The sequence below is a fragment of the Anas platyrhynchos genome, chromosome 39, assembly GCF_047663525.1.
Source record: "Anas platyrhynchos isolate ZD024472 breed Pekin duck chromosome 39, IASCAAS_PekinDuck_T2T, whole genome shotgun sequence".
In the NCBI taxonomy this organism is placed as follows: domain Eukaryota; kingdom Metazoa; phylum Chordata; class Aves; order Anseriformes; family Anatidae; genus Anas; species Anas platyrhynchos.
Genome location: NC_092627.1, coordinates 986337 through 1006732, shown reverse-complemented (window position 1 = coordinate 1006732; position 20396 = coordinate 986337). Strand labels below are relative to the sequence as shown.

The following is a 20396-nucleotide window of genomic DNA, read 5'->3' as shown; positions in this document are numbered from 1 at the left end:
CCAGCCTGCCCAGCACAGCCCTGCAGAGTGCCCCCGTGCCCCGGACACCACAGCCCCCTCGCAATGCAGAGCAGCAGCACCAACTGGGGCTGGGGCTGGGGCTGGGACTTGGAGGCCACTTCTCCTGTCTTCTAAGCCAGTTACAGGCTCATGGCTTCTGGATACGAACATGATCTTCACTGTGCACAAGGAGCTGACAGACTGCCAACATGGAATGGTGCTAGAACATTGCCTGCAAGGTTCTTCCTTCCCTAGCATCTCCCGGGACGGGCACGGGACTGGCTCCTGAGTGTCAGAGAGGCTGGGAGCCCAGCAGGTGTGCCATGAGCTTGGAGGATCACAACCAGATCATTTCTACCTGGGCAGGTCCTGGCCCAAAAAGGGAGTGTTTTGTAGGTGTGGTATTACAAGCTCAGTGGTGCCTCAGAAACACTAAGTCCAGCAGGAAGGGAATGGCTGTTAAACGGCCTGTGAGGTGAGCTCTTTCTGAAGTAGCTGACAGGTCACCCTTGACTCCTGGCTGGGATCTGTGCCTTTAGGCTCACATCTGCCAGTGTCCATGCTAGGGCAGCAGAAGGCACTTGCTGTGCATGTAGTTTCTGAGATCAACTCTTTCTAAGTACCTGGTAGGCCCCATAGAGGAAGAGCTCTTGGGTAGGGGTTGTCATGTCAGAGGTGTCAGCTTTTGCCTGAAGTCATCCTTTAGGACTGCTTTCAGTTTTTGACACAGAGGGGGCCACTGCCTCCAAGATGCTTGGGGCAAACTGAACCATGCATGAGGGTTTGGAAATAGATAGCCTGGGTGCAAAGAAGGCATTCCGTATCCAGAAGCTGTAGGCAGGAAACAAAATTTTGGGGTGGTACAAGAGCTGCTGGGCACATTGTGCAGGGTTCACCTACAGCCTTTGGGATATTTTCCATCCTGACTTAGGTTCCATATCAGTCTCAAGAAAGGAGTACCCAACGAATATGAGGCAGATACTCTGAGATCATGAAAGCCATCAGAAAGCTGCCCCTATGAAGATGACTGATATGGGGAAGTCAGGAGAAGCCTGGCCAGAGAGATATGAGATTTGAGGGAGGGAAAAGGAGTTTGGCCAGCAGAAATTAATGGTTTCTGTGAGGTTAGAATGTTCAGGCAATGTAGATTCTGTTGTAACGCTGGCTTAAAACAGACATGTAAAGCCATTCCCATATTTTAACCAGTGATATTAATTCCCAAACATAAATGCTACTCCACACCCTGACAGGAATCCACTATTCTTATGCCTGACCTCAAAGTATCCCTTCAAGCAAAAACACAGCCTACAGCCGCTTCCCTTTATCTTTAGTCTCTTGCTCACCCTGATCTGATCAGCTTGTGAGCCACAAGGAGGAGATGGGTGGGGATACTCAGAGGAGCTCAGCTCTGCCTCAGAATCTCCTGCCCCAGCAGGAGGAATGTGACTGTGGCAGGGACTGTGAGGTCACTTCTGTCTCTGCACTTGATAGGGCAGCAGCAGAAACATGTCACAGAAAGGGACTGGGAGGTCACTTGTGTCTGGAGGTGGCAGGTCAGCCTTGACTTCTCCCTGGGAGCTGCACTTTTGGGCTGACATCTGGCAGTGGCCCTGCTAGGCCAGCAGAAGGCACCTGCTTGGCATGCTGACTGGGGGATCCCCTCTGCCTCCAGAGCCAGGGGGACCCAGGCAGAAAGAAGGCCCCCAGATGGGTTGTCCTGTCCCTTCTGCTTGAGTCCATGTTTGGACAGCAGGAGGCTCAAGGCTTGGCTGTGTGTAGCCAAGAAGCTGCAAGGCCAGTAGCAGGCCCCTGGCTTGGAAGGTGCTGCTGAGGTGACTTGTGTCTGGTTGGCTGAGAGGCCACAAGGAGCCTGCTGGGTTGGGATGCCTACTTTAGGAGGGGTTTCCACCCTGATGGAGCTTTCTTTGGTAGCAGGAAAGAGCAGGAGAGCAAAACTTGCCACAAAGTGTTCCATGGAAGGCTGGTACTGGTCACAAGGAGGAAGAAATGTCCCTCAAAGGGTCATGCTGTGGTGCCAGATGTCACCCTCTGATCTGACTCTGGCTTTGTGTTTCAAGGAACAGCTGGGGAGGGCTTTCAAGACATCAGTGAAAGCAAGGCATGAGAGCAAGATGGCGAACAGAGATGGATGTCTCCAGACTTCAAGAAAATAGGGCAATGTGTGGGACAGCGTAGGAAAAGCTACAGAGGAGAAGGCAGAGGGTGCTGGTAAAAAGGGAAGGCCCAATAGCCGTGAAGGTTTTTCCCCTTGGCAGTAGCTTAGGAGGAGATATGTTATACTCATTGCAACCCTGTGCAGCAGCTCAGAGGTGTCACACCACTGTTCTTCTCATGGCATCCCACTGCCCACCAAATCCCACAGACCCCAGCAAGAGCTTTGAGCTGGACGTGGGGGTGCAGGATCTCCTGTTCCAGTGGCTGGGGTCAGGCCTTGGACCTTTTAATTCACCAAAACCAACAAAAACATTTCTCAGCACAGTGCTTTGCCTATCTGAAATCATGGTCTCCAATTATCTACCCTAACTAGTCCCTGGGGAGGCTTTGTTAGTAACAGCCCTCAGTGGGGCCCATTAATACTGCAAGTCACTTCAGCTTTTCCTTCTGACTTTACTTTCTCTAGCAGTTGCATCATTGTCCTCTCAGTACCTGAGCTTCATAGACTCAGCACTACAATACACCGTGGAACTCATTAAAATGCAGAAATTCCTAACATCTCCTCCATAGTTTTCTTCAAGCCTTCACGCCTTGTGCAGCTAATTGCAGAGTTTGCATGACATAGTTAAGGGGAAAGATTTCACAAAGCACATAATAAATATATTTTCTTGATTCAAAGGCTGAATTTTGTTGCATTTCCGTTTGGATCATCATTCTCCTATTGCTGCTGATCCAGGGTGACTTCTTTGGAGACCTCCATCAGGAGGAATAGCAGAGTCTGGAGGTCTGACACCTCCACTGCCAGCAGTGGTCTTTGTCCCTGTAACTGCAGCCCAGCCCAGCACATGAAACCCTTTCTAAGATAAGTCAGGGGTGTGTTCAGATAAAAATAACATAACATAACATAACATAACATAACATAACATAACATAACATAACACAACACAACACAACATAAATAAAATAAAATAAAATAAAATAAAATAAAATAAAATAAAATAAAATAAAATAAAATAAAATAAAATAAAATAAAATAAAATAAAATAAAATAAAATAAAATAAAAAGATTGAAATGATCATTGGATCCTGAGAAATTCAGCCTGAATCTCAGTAGACACCTGGACATCCATGGACTATCTTGGATCATCTGTGGAAAACTCAGGGTGAAAACTAAAGAAAATATATCTTTATTGGCTCTAGCTGTACCCATGAGCCTGGCCTCACTGGGGAAATTGTCCCCTTCCAGACACAGAATCCTAAATAGAGTAAAGGGGAAAAAGCTGCCCAGTCAATGGAGTAGGGCAAAGTCCTACTTGCTGTGCTATAGATGCAGAAGGCAAAAAGAATTGTGTTGTGCCTGACACTGCTCTGGGATGTGTAACCCAGGTCAGGCAACTTTACCTTAGTGCTGACAAGTCCATCACTAAAGCATGCTCCCAAGCTCTACATCTACACCTTGTCTTTCCAGTCGATGACTCAGCTCATGGATGGCAATCAGGGAGTCTCCGTTAGCGTGACGCTGCCTCAGGTGTGCCACCATGGTAGCCATCGGCACCTGCTGTTCTTCAGCCCTCCGCAAACCCCCAACAGAAGGATTCTGTGGAAGGCCAAGCAATGTAGACAACTGGTTCATGTCCTTTGTCTCCAAGGCAGCTCTGCCAAAGCCCAACCAGTGGTGCCCTCTTGGAACTTTGCAGTTCCCTCTCCTGATGCAGTCTAAGCTGAGGATGCACATAGCCTCCGGGACAGTCCCAATGGGGTGTGTGATATATGGAGTAATATTTGTGTCAAGAAGATGGTTGATATAAAGAAGGGGGACATGTGGGGGTGTGGCCATGGGTGTTGGCAATGGTTGATGATACCATCAGACTCTTAAGGATGAGGCCATCAGGAATGTAAAAGAGTTTAGAGGGAACATAGAAAGGTGAGGACCTGTAACCCCGGTCATGCAACTTTACCTCGGTAATGACAAGTCCATCACTAAACCGTGCTACCAAGCTCTACATTGACATCATGTCAGATGTTCACGTGTGCAGGCAGACAGTTCAGCCTTTGTGTGATTGTGCGCTCTCTGACAAGACAGCAGCATCTGGAGCTGCAGGAAAGTTTGGATAATACAGGAGTAACCAGCTGAATGGAATTGCAGCACAGAGGAGTCACAGCGATGGAAGGCTGCCATGTTCCACCTCTTCTGTGATTCCTTCTCATGCATGCTGTCAGTTTGTCTGGAGCCGTGTCCTAAATGTTATGGGGCTGTAGATTGAGCTCCCAGCTGGAGCTCAATCTGTCCGTTACTGTGAAAGACAGTAGATTTGAAAGTCAGGTTGTTTTGAAAGGAAAGAAACTCCTACCCAGACAAGAAAAGAGGAAGAAGGAGATGAGGCAGGCTGTTCTGATGTTAGGCCATTGTGGGAACAGGAGGGCAAAGAGGAAGGGATCCTAAGAGCATCAGTAACCACATGATCCCTATCCCAGGGTGAGCTATGAGATGTGTGAAAAGATTTCAGCCGTCGTCCAGGGAGCACATTGTCACCTGGCTGCTCCAGTGCTGGGAGAACGGGGCCAGTAGCCTGGACTTAGAGGGCAGGGAAGCCAAGCAGCTGGGATCCCCCTGTAGAGAAGGGGTGACTGACAGAGGGATTGGAAAAGTAGCACATAGCTTCACCCTCTGGAGGTGACACTTGTCAAGCATCAAGGAAAGGTATCCCTTCAAGGAAGATCTTCTATGTCTACCAGGCAAGTGGACCACCACGGAGAGGGGTATCTGGTACCTGAGGGAAAGTACTGAGTCTGGCTGGGGTAGTTAACTTTCCTCGCAGTGGCCCAAACAGTCTTGTGCTTGGCACTTTTTTCTAGAACAGCCCTGATATCCCACTGTTTGGTCTGTTGCTAAGCAATACTGGCACATCAAGTCTACCTCCAAATCCCCCAGAGCCAGTAGGGTGCAGATAGGCAAGAGGTGGGAAGCGGACATCACCAGGGCAGCTGACCTAAACCAACCACAGGGATATTTCATACCATATGAGGTCACACTCAGCAACAAAAGGTGGGAAAGGGGAGGGAGAGAGGGGGCCCTCATTATGAAGACATCTATCCTTCCGTACAGCCACTATGTGTATGCAGGCCCTGCTTCCCAGAACATTACTGAGCATCACTCAGTGATGGGAAGTAGAGAATAATAATTATTTTTTAATTAAATGACCCTTTTCTTACAGAATCACAGAAATGTTGAGGTTGGAATGGACCTGCAGACATCATCTAATCCAACACCCCTGCTCAAACAGGGCAGCCTGTTCCAGTGTGAGAAACCTCTCTGGGTGAGAAAACCTCTCTGGGCAGCCTATTCCAGTGCTCTGTCACCCAAACAGTGCAGTTCTTCCTCATTTGGTGATGCAACCTCCTGTGGTTAAATTTGTACCCATTACCCCTTGTCCTACCACTGGCCACCACTGAGAAGAGTTTGGCAACATTCTCTTTACAATGTCCCCTCAGCGTGCTTAGTCTTTCCTCAGAGGACAGATGCTCCAATCCCTTAATCACCTTCCTGGCTCTATGCTGGACCCTCTCTAGAAGTCCTACATTCCTCTTAGACATACAACACATAGTGACAAGAGATGATGAAAAGGCTGAAGTACTTAATGCCTTCTTTGCCTCAGTCTCTAGCAGGAAGACCAGTTGTTCCCCTGGTACTCGTCCCCCTGAGCTGGGAGGCAGGGAAAGGGAGCAGGATGAAGCCTTCATAATCCATGAGGAAATGGTTAGAGATCTGCTACTGCACAAAGATTTACACACATCTATGGGGCCAGATGGGATCCACCTGTCACTACTGAGGGAGCTGGCAGAATCACTTCCCAAGCTGCTTTCCATCGTTGATCAGCAGTCCTGGCTATCAGGGGAGGTCCCAGTCAATTGGCAACTAGCAAATTTGACAGCCGTCTACAAGAAAGGCCAGAAGGACAATTCAGGGAACTGCAGGCCTGTAGGTCTGACCTCAGTGACGGGGAAGTTCATGGAGCAGATTGTCTTGACTACCATCACGGAACAGTTCCAGGACCACCAGGTGATCAGGCCCAGTCAGAAGTTATTTATCAAAGGCAGGTCCTGCTTGACAAATGTCATATCGTTCTATGACAAGGTGATGCACTCAGTAGATGAGGGAAAGGCTGTGGATGTGGTCCACCTGGAATGCAGTAAGGCTTTTGACACCATTTCCCACAACATTCTCCTGAAGAAGCTGGCTGCTCAAGGTTTAGAGCTTCTTTGGATTAAAAACTGGCTGGGTGGCTGGGCCCAAAGAGTCATGCTGAATGGAGCTAAATCCATTTGGAGGTCAGCCACTAGTGGTGACCCCCAGGGCTCAGTATTGGGGCCAGTTCTCATCTTCATCAGTGATCTAAATGAGGAGATGGATTGCACCCTCAGTAAGTTTGCAGACAACACCAAGTTAGGCACAAGTATTGGTCTGCTCGAGGGTAGGAGGGCTCTGCAGAGGGACCTGAATAGGCTGGACTCATGGGCCAAGGCCAAATCTGTGAAGTTCAACAAGGCTAAGTGCTGGCTCCTGCACTTGGGGCAGCAGAGACACCCTGATCAGGCAGGTTGTTTTCCCAGGGTGAGGCTCATCCCCTGTACACCAGGTGTGCTGGCCCCTGCAATGTGGAGGATATCCAAAATGTGGATTCCCAAATGTGGGAACCTTGGCTGCATACTTTGTGGTAGTGAGGGCCTGCATTCCCATGTTCCCTTGCAATATTTGAGTGCACACATGCAGAGTGACCAGGGAGGGCAGGAAGCAGATGGCTCTCTACTCTCTCTTCTGGGAGCAATATGGAGTGTCTTTCTAGTGAGACAAAAATTGTGTCCACCTGTTGCACGTGCTGGGCTGAGAAACCCGGACAGGGGGGCCACGACCCATCCTGGCAGATGCCTCTACCCAGACTGTCCTCCCAAGGACTGAAATAGCTGCCCAGACCTTCAGCTGAAGGAACTCGAGAATTTGGAGGTCCCCCTAAGGCCTGAAGACAGAGGTTGTGTTTCGTGGGTGCAATCGTGACCAGATAGACACACTCTCTAAGCAAGTGTTCAGGTTGCAAGAGGAGCTCGGCAGGCTGCAATGCATCCAGGAATCCGAGAGAGAGATCGACGCGTGGTATCACGAGCTGGCATAGACTGAGCAACAGTCTTACAAACTTGCCTTAACTCCTTGCAATGGGGTGGTAAAATGCTTTCCAACCTGAAACCAGCAGAATTGATGGACTCACAAGAGGAGGAATACCAGACCCTTGTCTCCGCCCAGAGCAGACTGAGAAACCTCCCCCTTGCCTCTGAAGTGCCCCTACACAACAGATACAATGCTCTGGCACTCAAACAAGGAGAGGGTGTCAATAACAGCAATGGTAATGGTACCAACGCACCAGAAAGGACAACTGTAAAAAGGTAGAGCAGCATACCACTTCTTTAAGGACCCGTTAGACAAAAACAAAAACAAAACAAAACAAAACAAAACAAAACAAAAAAAACAGACAGTGTTGGTGATTAGAGATTCCTCTCTGAGTGGCAGTGATGCACCCATTTTCTGCCCAAACAATCTCTCTTGAGAGGTTTGCTACCTGCCTGGGGCCGGTATTTGTGACATCACAAAGAACCTACCGAGTTTGTTCAAGCTGGCGGACTATCACCCATTCCTGCTCTTGCACGTAGGGACAACTGAGGCCATGACAAGGAGGCTCAGAAGCATCCAAAGGGACTTTCTGCCCCTTGGAAAGATGCTGAAGGGATCTGGATCACAAGTAGTGTTCTCCTCGATCCTCCCAGTCAGAGACTGGGAACTGAGGAGGAGGCGGCGTATGGATGCACCTGACCAAGTGCGACAATAGTGTTTTGGGCAGCAAGCTGGCCAGACTCATTAGCAGGGCTTTAAACTAGATTTGGTAGGGGAAGGGGATATACTTGTAAGTGACTCAGAAGAACCCCTGAGTGCCAATAACCTTAACAAATATCAGGGAAACACCTGTGAATCATCCCATAGGATTTAGGAAGGGCTCTTCTAAAAAGGTGATGTGGCCCATAGCCCAGCTGATGGGCCTCTGCACCAATGCATGCAGAATGGGAAACAAGCAGGAGGACTTGGAAGCCATGGTGCAATTAGAAAACGATGATCTACTGACTGATGTCATCTACTTGGATTTCTGTAAGGCCTTGGACACAGTCCCATATGATATACTACTCTCTGAATTGGAAAGATATCGGATTTGAAGGGTGGACTACCACTGGAAAAGAAACTGACTTGATGGCCACAACCAGAGAGTAGGGGTAATGGTTCTATGTCTAGGTGGAGGCTGGTGATGAGCGGTGTTGTTCAGGGGTCTGTCCTGGGACCAGAAATGTTTAATATCTTCAACAATGACTTAGTAGGATTGAGTGCACCCTCAGCAAGGTTGCAAATGACCCTAAACGGTGTGATGCAGTTGATACAATAGAAGGAAGGGATGCCATCCAGAAGGACCTGGACAAGCTTGAGAATTGGGCCCACATGAACTTAATGAGGTTGAACAAGACCAAGTGCAAGTTGTGGCACCCGGGTTGGGGTGGGGGCGATCCTGGACATGAGTACAGACTGAGAGAAGAACACATTGAGAGAAGCCTTGTGGGGAAGGACTTGGGGTACTGGTGGACAAAAGGTTTGACGTGAGCCAGCAGTGAGCGCTTGCAGCACAGAAGGCCAACTGCATTGTGGGCTGCATCAACAGAGGAGTGGCCAGCAGGTGGAGGCAGGTGACTGCCCCCCTCTGCTCTGCCCTTGTGAGGACTCACCTGGAGTACTGTGTCTAGATTTGGGGCCACCAGCACAAGAAAGATGTGGACCTCTTACAGAGAATCTAGAGGAGAGCTACAAAGATGATCAGAGGACTGGAGCAGCTCTCCCATGAAGACAGGCTGAAGGAATTAGGTTTGTTCAGCCTGGAGAAGAGAAGGTTCCGGGGAGACCTCCTTGCATCTTGTCAATACTTAAAGGGGTCTTTTTTAAAAAAATGGAGGACTCTTTACTCAGGTAGATAATGACAGAAGGATGTGGGAATGGTCTTAAACTAAAAAGGGGAGATTTAGACTAGACATTAGACATTAGGAGGAAAATCTTCACTGTAAGGGTAGTAAGGTACTGGAAGAGGTTGCCCAGAGAAGTTGTGAATGCTCCATCCCTGGAGGTGTTCAAGGCCAGGCTGGATGGGGCCTTGGCCAACCTGATCTAGTGGGTGGAATCTGGCGGGACTTCAGTTAGATGATTTTTAAGGTCCCTTCCAACCCAAGTTATACTATGATTCTATGATACTAGGATGAAAATTAATTAAATCCTAACCAAAACCAGGACACAAATAGGCTAAGGGCAAGGTATCTCTGTGTGTATATCAAAAGACAGGAAAAGTGGTGATAGTTATTTAGAAAGTGTCAGACCTGAGTATGACATAGGAACAATGGTACGGAATAAGGGCTGGATATAGTCTGAGTTTTAGATGGGATAGACTTAATCTTTCTTCCTAGTAGCTGGTATGGTGCTGTAAAGAATCAGCGAATCAGAGAGTAGTTTGGGGATGAAAGGACCTTAAAGATCATAAAATTCCAACCCCTCTGCCATGGGCAGACACACCTTCCACTAGACCAGGTTGCTGAAAGCCCCATCCAACCCGGCCTTCAAAACTTCCAGTGAGGGGGGATCCACAACATCTCTGGGCAGCCTGTTGCAGTGCCTCACCACCCTCTGAGTAAAGAACTTCTTTCTAACATCTAATCTAAATCTACCCTCTTTCAGTTTAAAACCATTTCCCCTAGTCCTATCACTACACTATTTGATGAAGAGTCCCTCCCCAGCTTTCTTACAACCCCCTTTAAGTATTAGAAGACCACTATAACATCTCACCAGAGCCTTCTTTTCTCCAGGCTGAACACCACCAAATCCCACAGCCTGTCTTCAGAGGAGAGGTGCTCCAGCCCCTTGACCATCCTTGTGGCCCTCCTCTGGATTCGTTCTAATAGACCTGTGTCCTTCTTGTTCTGGGGGCCCCAGAGCTAAACACAATACCTGACGTGTGGCCTCACCAGGGCTGAGTACAGAGGCACAATCACTTCCCTACTCCTGCTGACCACACTGTTTCCGGTACAAGCCCGCATGCTGTTGGCTCTCTTGGCCACCTGAGCACACTGCTGGCTCATATTCAGCTGACTATCAACCGTTACTCCCAAGACCCTTTCCAATGGGCAGCATTCCACCTGCCATTCCCCAGCATTGCATCAGGTTGTCATGCCCCAAGTGCAGGACCCAGCACTTAGACTTGTTGAACTTCATAGATTTGGCCTTGGCCCATGGGTGAAGCCTATCTAGGATCCTCTGCAGAGCCCCCCTACCGTCGAGCAGACCAACACCCACTCAATTTGGTGTTGTCTGCAAACTTACTGAGGGTGCACTCGATCCCCTTCTCCAGATCATTGATGAAAATATTAAAGGGAACTGGCCCCCGAACTGAGCCCTGGAGGTCACCACTAGAGAACGACCTCCATCTGCATTTAGCTCCATGTACCACAATTCTTTGGGCCCAGCCATCCGGAGTGTTTTTAATCCAAGGAAACATATACCCATCCAAGCCTCAAGCAGCCAGTTTCTCTGGGAGAATGCTGTAGGAAACAGTGCCATAATCCTTACTGAGGTCCAGATAAACCACAGCCACAGCCATTACATCATCCGCTGAGTGCCACACCTTGTCATAGAAGGAGTTCAGATTTGTCAAGTAGATCCTGACTTTGATAAAGCTCTACTGACTGGGCCTGATCACCTTGTAAGTGTAAGTCTTGTAAGTGTTGCATGATGGTACTCAAGATAATCTGCTTCATGAACTTCCTCATCACTGGTCAGACTGACAGGCCAGTAGTTCCCTGGCAACTCCTTCCAGCCCTTGTAGACATACATTATATTTGTCAGTCACCAGTCTACTGGTCCCTCCCCCGATAACCAGGACTGCTGATCAATGATGGAAAGCAACTTGGGAAGTGATTCTGCCAGCTCCCTTGGTAGTGACAGGTGGATCCCATGTGGTCACATAGATGTGTGTAAATCTTTGTGCAGTAGCAGGGCTCTAACTATTTCCTCATTAATAACGAAGGCTTCATTCTGCTCCCTGTACCTATCTACCAGCTCAGGAGGCTGAGTATCAGAACAACAGGTCATGTTGCTGAAAACTGAGGCAAAGAGAACATTAAGAGAACATTAAGTACCTCAGACTTTTCCTCAACTCTTGTGAATATGCTTCCCCCTACATCCCATACAGGATGAAGATTCACCTAAGTGCTCTTTTTTTCTTTCTTTTTTTTCTTTCTTTTTTTTTTTTTTCTTATTATAATGTATTTACACAAAAATATGCAGCATATGTCTTTGAAGGCAATAGTCAGATTGAGCTTCAGTTGGGATTTGGCCATTCTGAATTTGTCCCTGCACAACTTCATGACATTCAGGATTCAATTCTACACAAAATGACTGCATGGATGGAAAGAAGCAAAGAAAAGGTGGAACCTGGCAACCTTCCATCCTCTAACCTTCTCCAAGTTTGTGCTGGAAATCCATTCAACTAGTTGCTCCTGTATTATACAAACTGTCCTGCAACTGCTGATGCTGTTATCTTGTGAGAGACAGCACAATCAGGGTGAGCCATCTTCCTGAAGACATTAACTGCTAACAGAATGCAGCATTGGTTGGGGGAACCACGACAAATTCCAGGATTTACCTTCAGAAACCTCCTGACATTTACAAGGAGAAGAGCCTAGTCGTGCAGCAGAGGAAGAGAAACCCCACACATCAGAGCAGACTGGGACACTGCTGAGTGAGCAGTGCACAGAAGGAGGGCCTGGGCACCATGAGGGATGCCATATGAGCAGTGGTGCCTGTTCACCAGGAACCAGGCCAGCTTCCTACAGAGCTGCCTTACGAGGAGCATAGTCACCAAGAAGATCTGAGTTATCAAACTCAGCTCAGATCTGGTGTAACACCACACAGACATGTGTCTACAAATAGCCAGTAAAGAGGTACAGATCTGGGAGTCTCTAGGGTATCCTGGTTTGGAGAGGAGCAAGGGCTATGGCAAGACTCAAAGTCTGAAAAGGTCCAATGTCTTTGTGTCCATGGCTCTGGTTGTTGTGTCTGTCACTGAGGCCAAAGAGGAGACAGCTTATCATTAAAGCACCAGGGCCTCATTGCCCCCTCGCCCCCAACCATGAAGCAGGCAGGGGTCGTACCATTCTCCTGCACTTGGCCATGCACATCCCCATCTCCTACTGCCCCACAAAGAGCCCCAAGTACTGCATGAAGGGAAAGGATCTCCCTTCCCAAGCGCTTGAGATGAAGGCCTGGTCCTTGTGCTTGATGACACACATCCAGTTTGTCTACACATCAGTGTCACCCTCACATTGCCTTTGTCTCCTTGTCCTCACTGCCTCCAGGGTTCTGCTCTAATGAGCTCCAAGGGAGGCTGTGTCAGTGCTGGCCCTCAGGGGGACACTGCAGGAAACTTGCCTCTGACTTGGCCTTCTGGAGAGATGTCTTCAATTGTCTCTGAGTGCCTGAGGTTCATGGGCTCATCAGGAAAGCCTCCAGGGAGTGATTCCAGTGCCTTGGGCTGGTGCTGTGCTGCTGAGCTGGGCCGGGCTCATGAGACAGAGAAAACACTTTTTAAAAAGTCCCATGAAGCAGAGAGACAGCTGTGCCCAGGAGCAGCTCCTCTGCACAGTGCAGCAGGAAAGAGACACAGAGGCACAGACACAGAGAGAAGAAAAGGGGACCGGGGCTGAAGGCAGTTGGGAGTGAGAGGATGCTGAGAGCTGCCTGCAGGAGAAACCTGCACAGCCCTTGACAAGGTGAGGGTCTGGCTGCAGGGCCATGCAGCAGCAGGGCCTAGAAGGGTCTCCTGCTGGGTCTTGTTTCTGGGAGGGCAGTGGGCAATGCAGTAGGCTTTGAGAGTCCTGCTGGGTTGCCCTGCAAGGGGAGGAAGTCTGGCAGAAGCCCCTTGGAGTGCCCTAAGGCAGGTGCCCCCAGTCAGCCCAGAACACCCTGCCCTGGCTGGCCACGCCGGGCTCTCTGTCAGCTGCCCCATAGCTCCTGCAGCCAAGGAGGTGCCCCTTGGCAGGGCCCTGTTGGTGGCAGGGTGCTGCAGGTCAGTGCTGAGCACAGCCGAGTGGGATGGGGTCTGTGAACACGGGCAGGGGGAAAGAAGAGGTGGGCGCAGAGCAGCAGCTCCCGGCAGGGACAGCTGCAGGCAGCACAGAAGGGCAGGCGGCCAGAAGGAGCTGTTGCCAGAAACGCTGTGGAAGGGGGGATTCGGGCACCTCGCTGCCATGCCCTGCACTGCAGACGCCTTCCCCTGGAGCAGCCCCTCCCTGACCTCCTCTCCCCCTGCAGCCCATGGGCTGCGGGGCAGGCAGGGGTAGAAGAGAAGGTAGAGCTCAGAGAAGGAGATGCTCCCAAGCTCCATCTGTGTGAGAATTTCACTCAGAGACAAGGTGAGGTTTCTGTCCAGCTGCACTTGGACTGGGGCTTCTCTGCTCTCAGTTCTCTCCAGTTTTTTCTCAGGGACACTCCAGAGCTGGGTGGTCCTGTGGCTCAAAGACAGGAAACACAGGGCAGATTAGAACACGACTTGTGGGCAGTGGCCTGTGTAACTCTGCATTCAGATGAGTAGTTTGAAACACTGGAAATTTCATTACTATGACCAGAGAACTGAACTTAAGCTTCCCCCATGTTCCTGATTCCTTCCTGCTGTATAGCAGAAAGGACTCCTCTGCAGCCTACAGCAGCCCCTGCTCCCAGTGCCACTCTCAGGAGAGATGCAGAAAGGTTCTCCTGCAAAGAGAGAGGCTCAGGTTACGGGGTGCTTTAAGAGACATAATAGGTTTTCCTCAGAGAACTCTGTTTTAACATTCTTCTTCATTTTGCTCTTTACCAGGAAAGCATGTGTATGGACAGCAAATGCCCAACAGAAGCTCCGTGAGTGAGTTTCTCCTGCTGGCATTTGCAGACACGCGCGAGCTGCAGCTCCTGCACTTCGCGCTCTTCCTGGGCATCTACCTGGCTGCCCTCCTGGGCAACGGCCTCATCCTCAGCGCCGTAGCCTGCCACCACCGCCTCCACACCCCCATGTACTTCTTCCTGCTCAACCTCGCCCTCCTCGACCTGGGCTGCATCTCCACTACTCTGCCCAAAGCCATGGCCAATGCCCTCTGGGACACCAGGGCCATCTCCTATCAAGGCTGTGCTGCACAGGTCTTCTTTTTCTTCTTCTTGGTTGGAGCAGAGTATTTCCTTCTCACTGTCATGGCCTACGACCGCTACGTTGCCATTTGCAAGCCCCTGCACTACGGGAGCCTCCTGGGCAGCAGAGCTTGTGCCCAGATGGCAGCAGCTGCCTGGGGCAGTGGCTTTCTCAATGCTGTCCTGCACACGGCCAACACATTTTCCCTGCCCCTCTGCCAAGGCAATGCTGTGGACCAGTTCTTTTGTGAGATCCCCCACATCCTGAAGCTCTCCTGCTCAGATGCCTACCTCAGGGAAGTTGGGGCACTTGTGTTTAGTATTTCTTTAGTCATTGGTTGTTTTGTTTTCATTGTTTTCTCGTATGTGCAGATCTTCAGGGCAGTGCTGAGGATGCCCTCTGAGCAGGGACGACACAAAGCCTTTTCCACGTGCCTCCCTCACTTGGCTGTGGTCTCCCTGTTTGTCAGCACTGGCATATTTGCCTACCTGAAGCCCCCCTCCATCTCTTCCCCATCCCTGGACCTGGTGATGGCTGTTCTATACTCAGTGTTGCCTCCAGCAGCGAATCCCCTCATTTACAGCATGAGGAATCAGGAGCTCAAACATGCAGTGAGGAAACTATTTTATACCTCTTCCTTCAGCATTAATAATGTGCACAAAATACTAATAGGATTTCTGCTAACAAACACTCTTAGAGCAAATTCTTGAAAGTAATTTTCTTTATTATTATTTCGTATAACTTGTGGCTTTGATTTAATGTTATTCTAAGCCTCGTAATTATTATTTTATTATTATTATTATGAAGTTGATAATTTCAAATACCTTTACAATCAATATTCTTGTTTAAATAGACAATAAAGAAACTGGGACAATTTCATTAGTCTCTGCTGCAGTCTCTTCCCATCTCCAGTGCCTCCAGCAGTGAACCCACTCATCTAAAACGTGAGGAACCTGGAACTAATGGATGCAGTGAGGACACTGCTTGAATACATATTCTTCAGCTTCTTTGACTATAACAATAAGCTTATAATCAGAAACACCTATTTTTTGAAAACTTTAAGATATTTTTTTTTCTTTTTATTTGTCTGTGTTGTTATTTTCACTAGCTATTGTTTCAGATATAAATAATATTAATCTTAACCTCCTACGTCTTAACGATTTACCTATAGAACCAGGCTTCCTGTGTAGATAAACACAATAAAGAATCCAGAAGAAATACATTGGTCTGAGCTGCCATCTCTTCCTATCCCCTCTGGAGCTGGGGGAGCACTTGTTGGGGCACTTGTGTTTTAGTATTTCTTTAGCCTTTGGTTCTTTTGTTTTCATTGTGCTGTCCTATGTGCAAATCTTCAGGGCAGTTCTGAGGATACCCTCTGAGCAGGGCCGGCACAAAGCCTTTTCCACGTGCCTCCCTCACCTGGTCATGGTCTTCCTCTTTCTCAGCACTTCCATGTTTGCCTACCTGAAGCCCTCTTCCATCTCTTCCCCATCTCTGGACTTGGTGGTGTCACTTTTGTACTCAGTGGTACCTCCAGCAGTGAAACCCCTCATCTACAGCATGAGGAACCAGGAGCTCAAGGTTGCAGTGAGGAAACTGTTTCTATATGTGCATCAGTGTTCTATATAAGCATCAGTGTTGTTAACATTATTGTGATTTATATCATATCATTTTTTGTACTTAGTGTTATTATCATATTGTAATAATAATAATAATCCTCTAAATGCTACCATTCTATTTGAGAAACTGTCATGAGAGATTTTCATTTCATTTTTCATTTTTATTATTTTCATAACTTTTGATATTGGCTTAATTTTTTAAGTAATTTACTTTGACTACGTCTTCTAATCAACCTATTGAACTAGACTTCCTCTGTAAGTATAGACAATAAAGAAGACAGTATAAATTCATTGGTCTCAGTATCCCTCTCTTCCCATCTCCTCTGATTCTGGGGGAGCAGCCCCAGCACGCAGGAGAGGCTCAGGGCCAAGAGGCTCACCGCCCCCTGGGCTCTGCCTCTCTGCTGCCTTTGGGTTGGGGCTGCTGCTTTCCTGGAGCCATGGCCCTCCCCACTGCCCAGCACTGCCTCTCAGGTGGCACTCAGTGACCCTTCAGAAGGGCCTTTGGACTTCCTCAATTGTCCTACTGCTTATTACCACTTTCCTGGCTCCTTCCAGAGCGTCTCATCCATTGTGGCGACAAAGACTGGCTGGGATGGCGTTTCTCTCTGCAGGTCAGGCCATGTGGTGCTGTGTTTTTGATATGTGACCGGAGCAGTGTTGGTCACCTGTGGTTCTGATGGCTGTTCCTGAGAAGGGCTTGCACAGCATCAAGGCCTTCTCGGCTTCTCACTCTGCCCCAGGAGACAGTTGGTTGCAGGTGGGCAAGAGGCTGGGAGGAGAACTTGCAGTGACAGCTGACCACCAGTGAATTTCTGATGGATTTCTTTTTGGGTTTATCTACACAGGAAGCCATCTTCTATCCAAAAATATTTGACTTCTAGGGCGCTAGGAAAAATATTATTTAAACAAAAGTGAAATAATGAGAGAAAATACAGACATTTAATAATAGAAGATATCACGTTATTTTATTTCTTAGAAAATCCTGGATTTCTAATATTAGGCATAGTATTATAGGTGAATTTGCTGAAGATGTCTGTATTCAAGTAGAGTCCTGATGGAATCCCTTAGTTCCTGGTTCCTCATGCTGTAGATGAGGGGGTTCGCTGCTGGAGGAACCACGGTGTACAGAACTGTGACCACCAGGTCCAGGGATAGGGAGGAGATGGAGGGGGGCTTCAGGTAGGCAAACATGGCAGTGCTGACCATCAGGGAGACGACGGCCAGGTGAGGGAGGCATGTGGAAAAGGCTTTGTGCCGGCCCTGCTCAGAGGGCATCCTCAGCACTGTCCTAAAGATCTGCACATAGGACAGCACAATGAAAACAAAACAATTGGCCAGTCAAGGCCAATTATTGTTTGCTGACCATGGGCGACCCAAGAAGGGAGCTCCCAGTCCAGCACTACACTGAGCACTCTGAAATTCTGATCCACAGTGAAGCCCCGAAAAGCAAGAGACCCATTCATGCAGCAGTTCCTTGGGTATATTCCTAGATCTAGCTTTGGAAGAGCTGTGCAATGAAAGAGATGCCACTGTAGAGACAACAAGATTGTCAGCAAGATACATGAGACCTCAAGACTTAGTTGAATGTGAAAGCACGAGAGAACAATGAGGAAGCCAAAGGGAGCAGCAGTGACAAGGCCACGTCCTGCTGCTGGCCATGGCCATGGCTCCAGGAAAGCAGCAGCCCCAACCCAAAGGCAGCAGAGAGGCAGAGCCCAGGGGGCGGTGAGCCTCTTGGCCCTGAGCCTCTCCTGCGTGCTGGGGCTGCTCCCCCAGAATCAGAGGAGATGGGAAGAGAGGGATACTGAGACCAATGAATTTATACTGTCTTCTTTATTGTCTATACTTACAGAGGAAGTCTAGTTCAATAGGTTGATTAGAAGACGTAGTCAAAGTAAATTACTTAAAAAATTAAGCCAATATCAAAAGTTATGAAAATAATAAAAATGAAAAATGAAATGAAAATCTCTCATGACAGTTTCTCAAATAGAATGGTAGCATTTAGAGGATTATTATTATTATTACAATATGATAATAACACTAAGTACAAAAAATGATATGATATAAATCACAATAATGTTAACAACACTGATGCTTATATAGAACACTGATGCACATATAGAAACAGTTTCCTCACTGCAACCTTGAGCTCCTGGTTCCTCATGCTGTAGATGAGGGGTTTCACTGCTGGAGGTACCACTGAGTACAAAAGTGACACCACCAAGTCCAGAGATGGGGAAGAGATGGAAGAGGGCTTCAGGTAGGCAAACATGGAAGTGCTGAGAAAGAGGAAGACCATGACCAGGTGAGGGAGGCACGTGGAAAAGGCTTTGTGCCGGCCCTGCTCAGAGGGTATCCTCAGAACTGCCCTGAAGATTTGCACATAGGACAGCACAATGAAAACAAAAGAACCAAAGGCTAAAGAAATACTAAAACACAAGTGCCCCAACAAGTGCTCCCCCAGCTCCAGAGGGGATAGGAAGAGATGGCAGCTCAGACCAATGTATTTCTTCTGGATTCTTTATTGTGTTTATCTACACAGGAAGCCTGGTTCTATAGGTAAATCGTTAAGACGTAGGAGGTTAAGATTAATATTATTTATATCTGAAACAATAGCTAGTGAAAATAACAACACAGACAAATAAAAAGAAAAAAAAATATCTTAAAGTTTTCAAAAAATAGGTGTTTCTGATTATAAGCTTATTGTTATAGTCAAAGAAGCTGAAGAATATGTATTCAAGCAGTGTCCTCACTGCATCCATTAGTTCCAGGTTCCTCACGTTTTAGATGAGTGGGTTCACTGCTGGAGGCACTGGAGATGGGAAGAGACTGCAGCAGAGACTAATGAAATTGTCCCAGTTTCTTTATTGTCTATTTAAACAAGAATATTGATTGTAAAGGTATTTGAAATTATCAACTTCATAATAATAATAATAAAATAATAATTACGAGGCTTAGAATAACATTAAATCAAAGCCACAAGTTATACGAAATAATAATAAAGAAAATTACTTTCAAGAATTTGCTCTAAGAGTGTTTGTTAGCAGAAATCCTATTAGTATTTTGTGCACATTATTAATGCTGAAGGAAGAGGTATAAAATAGTTTCCTCACTGCATGTTTGAGCTCCTGATTCCTCATGCTGTAAATGAGGGGATTCGCTGCTGGAGGCAACACTGAGTATAGAACAGCCATCACCAGGTCCAGGGATGGGGAAGAGATGGAGGGGGGCTTCAGGTAGGCAAATATGCCAGTGCTGACAAACAGGGAGACCACAGCCAAGTGAGGGAGGCACGTGGAAAAGGCTTTGTGTCGTCCCTGCTCAGAGGGCATCCTCAGCACTGCCCTGAAGATCTGCACATACGAGAAAACAATGAAAACAAAACAACCAATGACTAAAGAAATACTAAACACAAGTGCCCCAACTTCCCTGAGGTAGGCATCTGAGCAGGAGAGCTTCAGGATGTGGGGGATCTCACAAAAGAACTGGTCCACAGCATTGCCTTGGCAGAGGGGCAGGGAAAATGTGTTGGCCGTGTGCAGGACAGCATTGAGAAAGCCACTGCCCCAGGCAGCTGCTGCCATCTGGGCACAAGCTCTGCTGCCCAGGAGGCTCCCGTAGTGCAGGGGCTTGCAAATGGCAACGTAGCGGTCGTAGGCCATGACAGTGAGAAGGAAATACTCTGCTCCAACCAAGAAGAAGAAAAAGAAGACCTGTGCAGCACAGCCTTGATAGGAGATGGCCCTGGTGTCCCAGAGGGCATTGGCCATGGCTTTGGGCAGAGTAGTGGAGATGCAGCCCAGGTCGAGGAGGGCGAGGTTGAGCAGGAAGAAGTACATGGGGGTGTGGAGGCGGTGGTGGCAGGCTACGGCGCTGAGGATGAGGCCGTTGCCCAGGAGGGCAGCCAGGTAGATGCCCAGGAAGAGCGCGAAGTGCAGGAGCTGCAGCTCGCGCGTGTCTGCAAATGCCAGCAGGAGAAACTCACTCACGGAGCTTCTGTTGGGCATTTGCTGTCCATACACATGCTTTCCTGGTAAAGAGCAAAATGAAGAAGAATGTTAAAACAGAGTTCTCTGAGGAAAACCTATTATGTCTCTTAAAGCACCCCGTAACCTGAGCCTCTCTCTTTGCAGGAGAACCTTTCTGCATCTCTTCTGAGAGTGGCACTGGGAGCAGGGGCTGCTGTAGGCTGCAGAGGAGTCCTTTCTGCTATACAGCAGGAAGGAATCAGGAACATGGGGGAAGCTTAAGTTCAGTTCTCTGGTCATAGTAATGAAATTTCCAGTGTTTCAAACTACTCATCTGAATGCAG

General features: G+C 48.2%; 1 protein-coding gene and 1 pseudogene across 1 annotated transcript; one reads left to right on the top strand and one right to left on the bottom strand.

Moving 5' to 3' along the window:
- Positions 1-12339: 12339 nt before the first annotated feature.
- Positions 12340-15172, top strand: LOC119714757 (olfactory receptor 14C36-like; annotated as a pseudogene).
- A 3926-nt stretch (positions 15173-19098) lies between these two features.
- LOC113841551 (olfactory receptor 14C36-like) lies at positions 19099-20091 on the bottom strand. The gene has a single exon (XM_027448216.2). It carries the CDS (start codon positions 20089-20091, stop codon positions 19099-19101), a length of 993 nt encoding a protein of 330 aa, XP_027304017.2.
- Between the last annotated feature and the right edge of the window lie 305 nt (positions 20092-20396).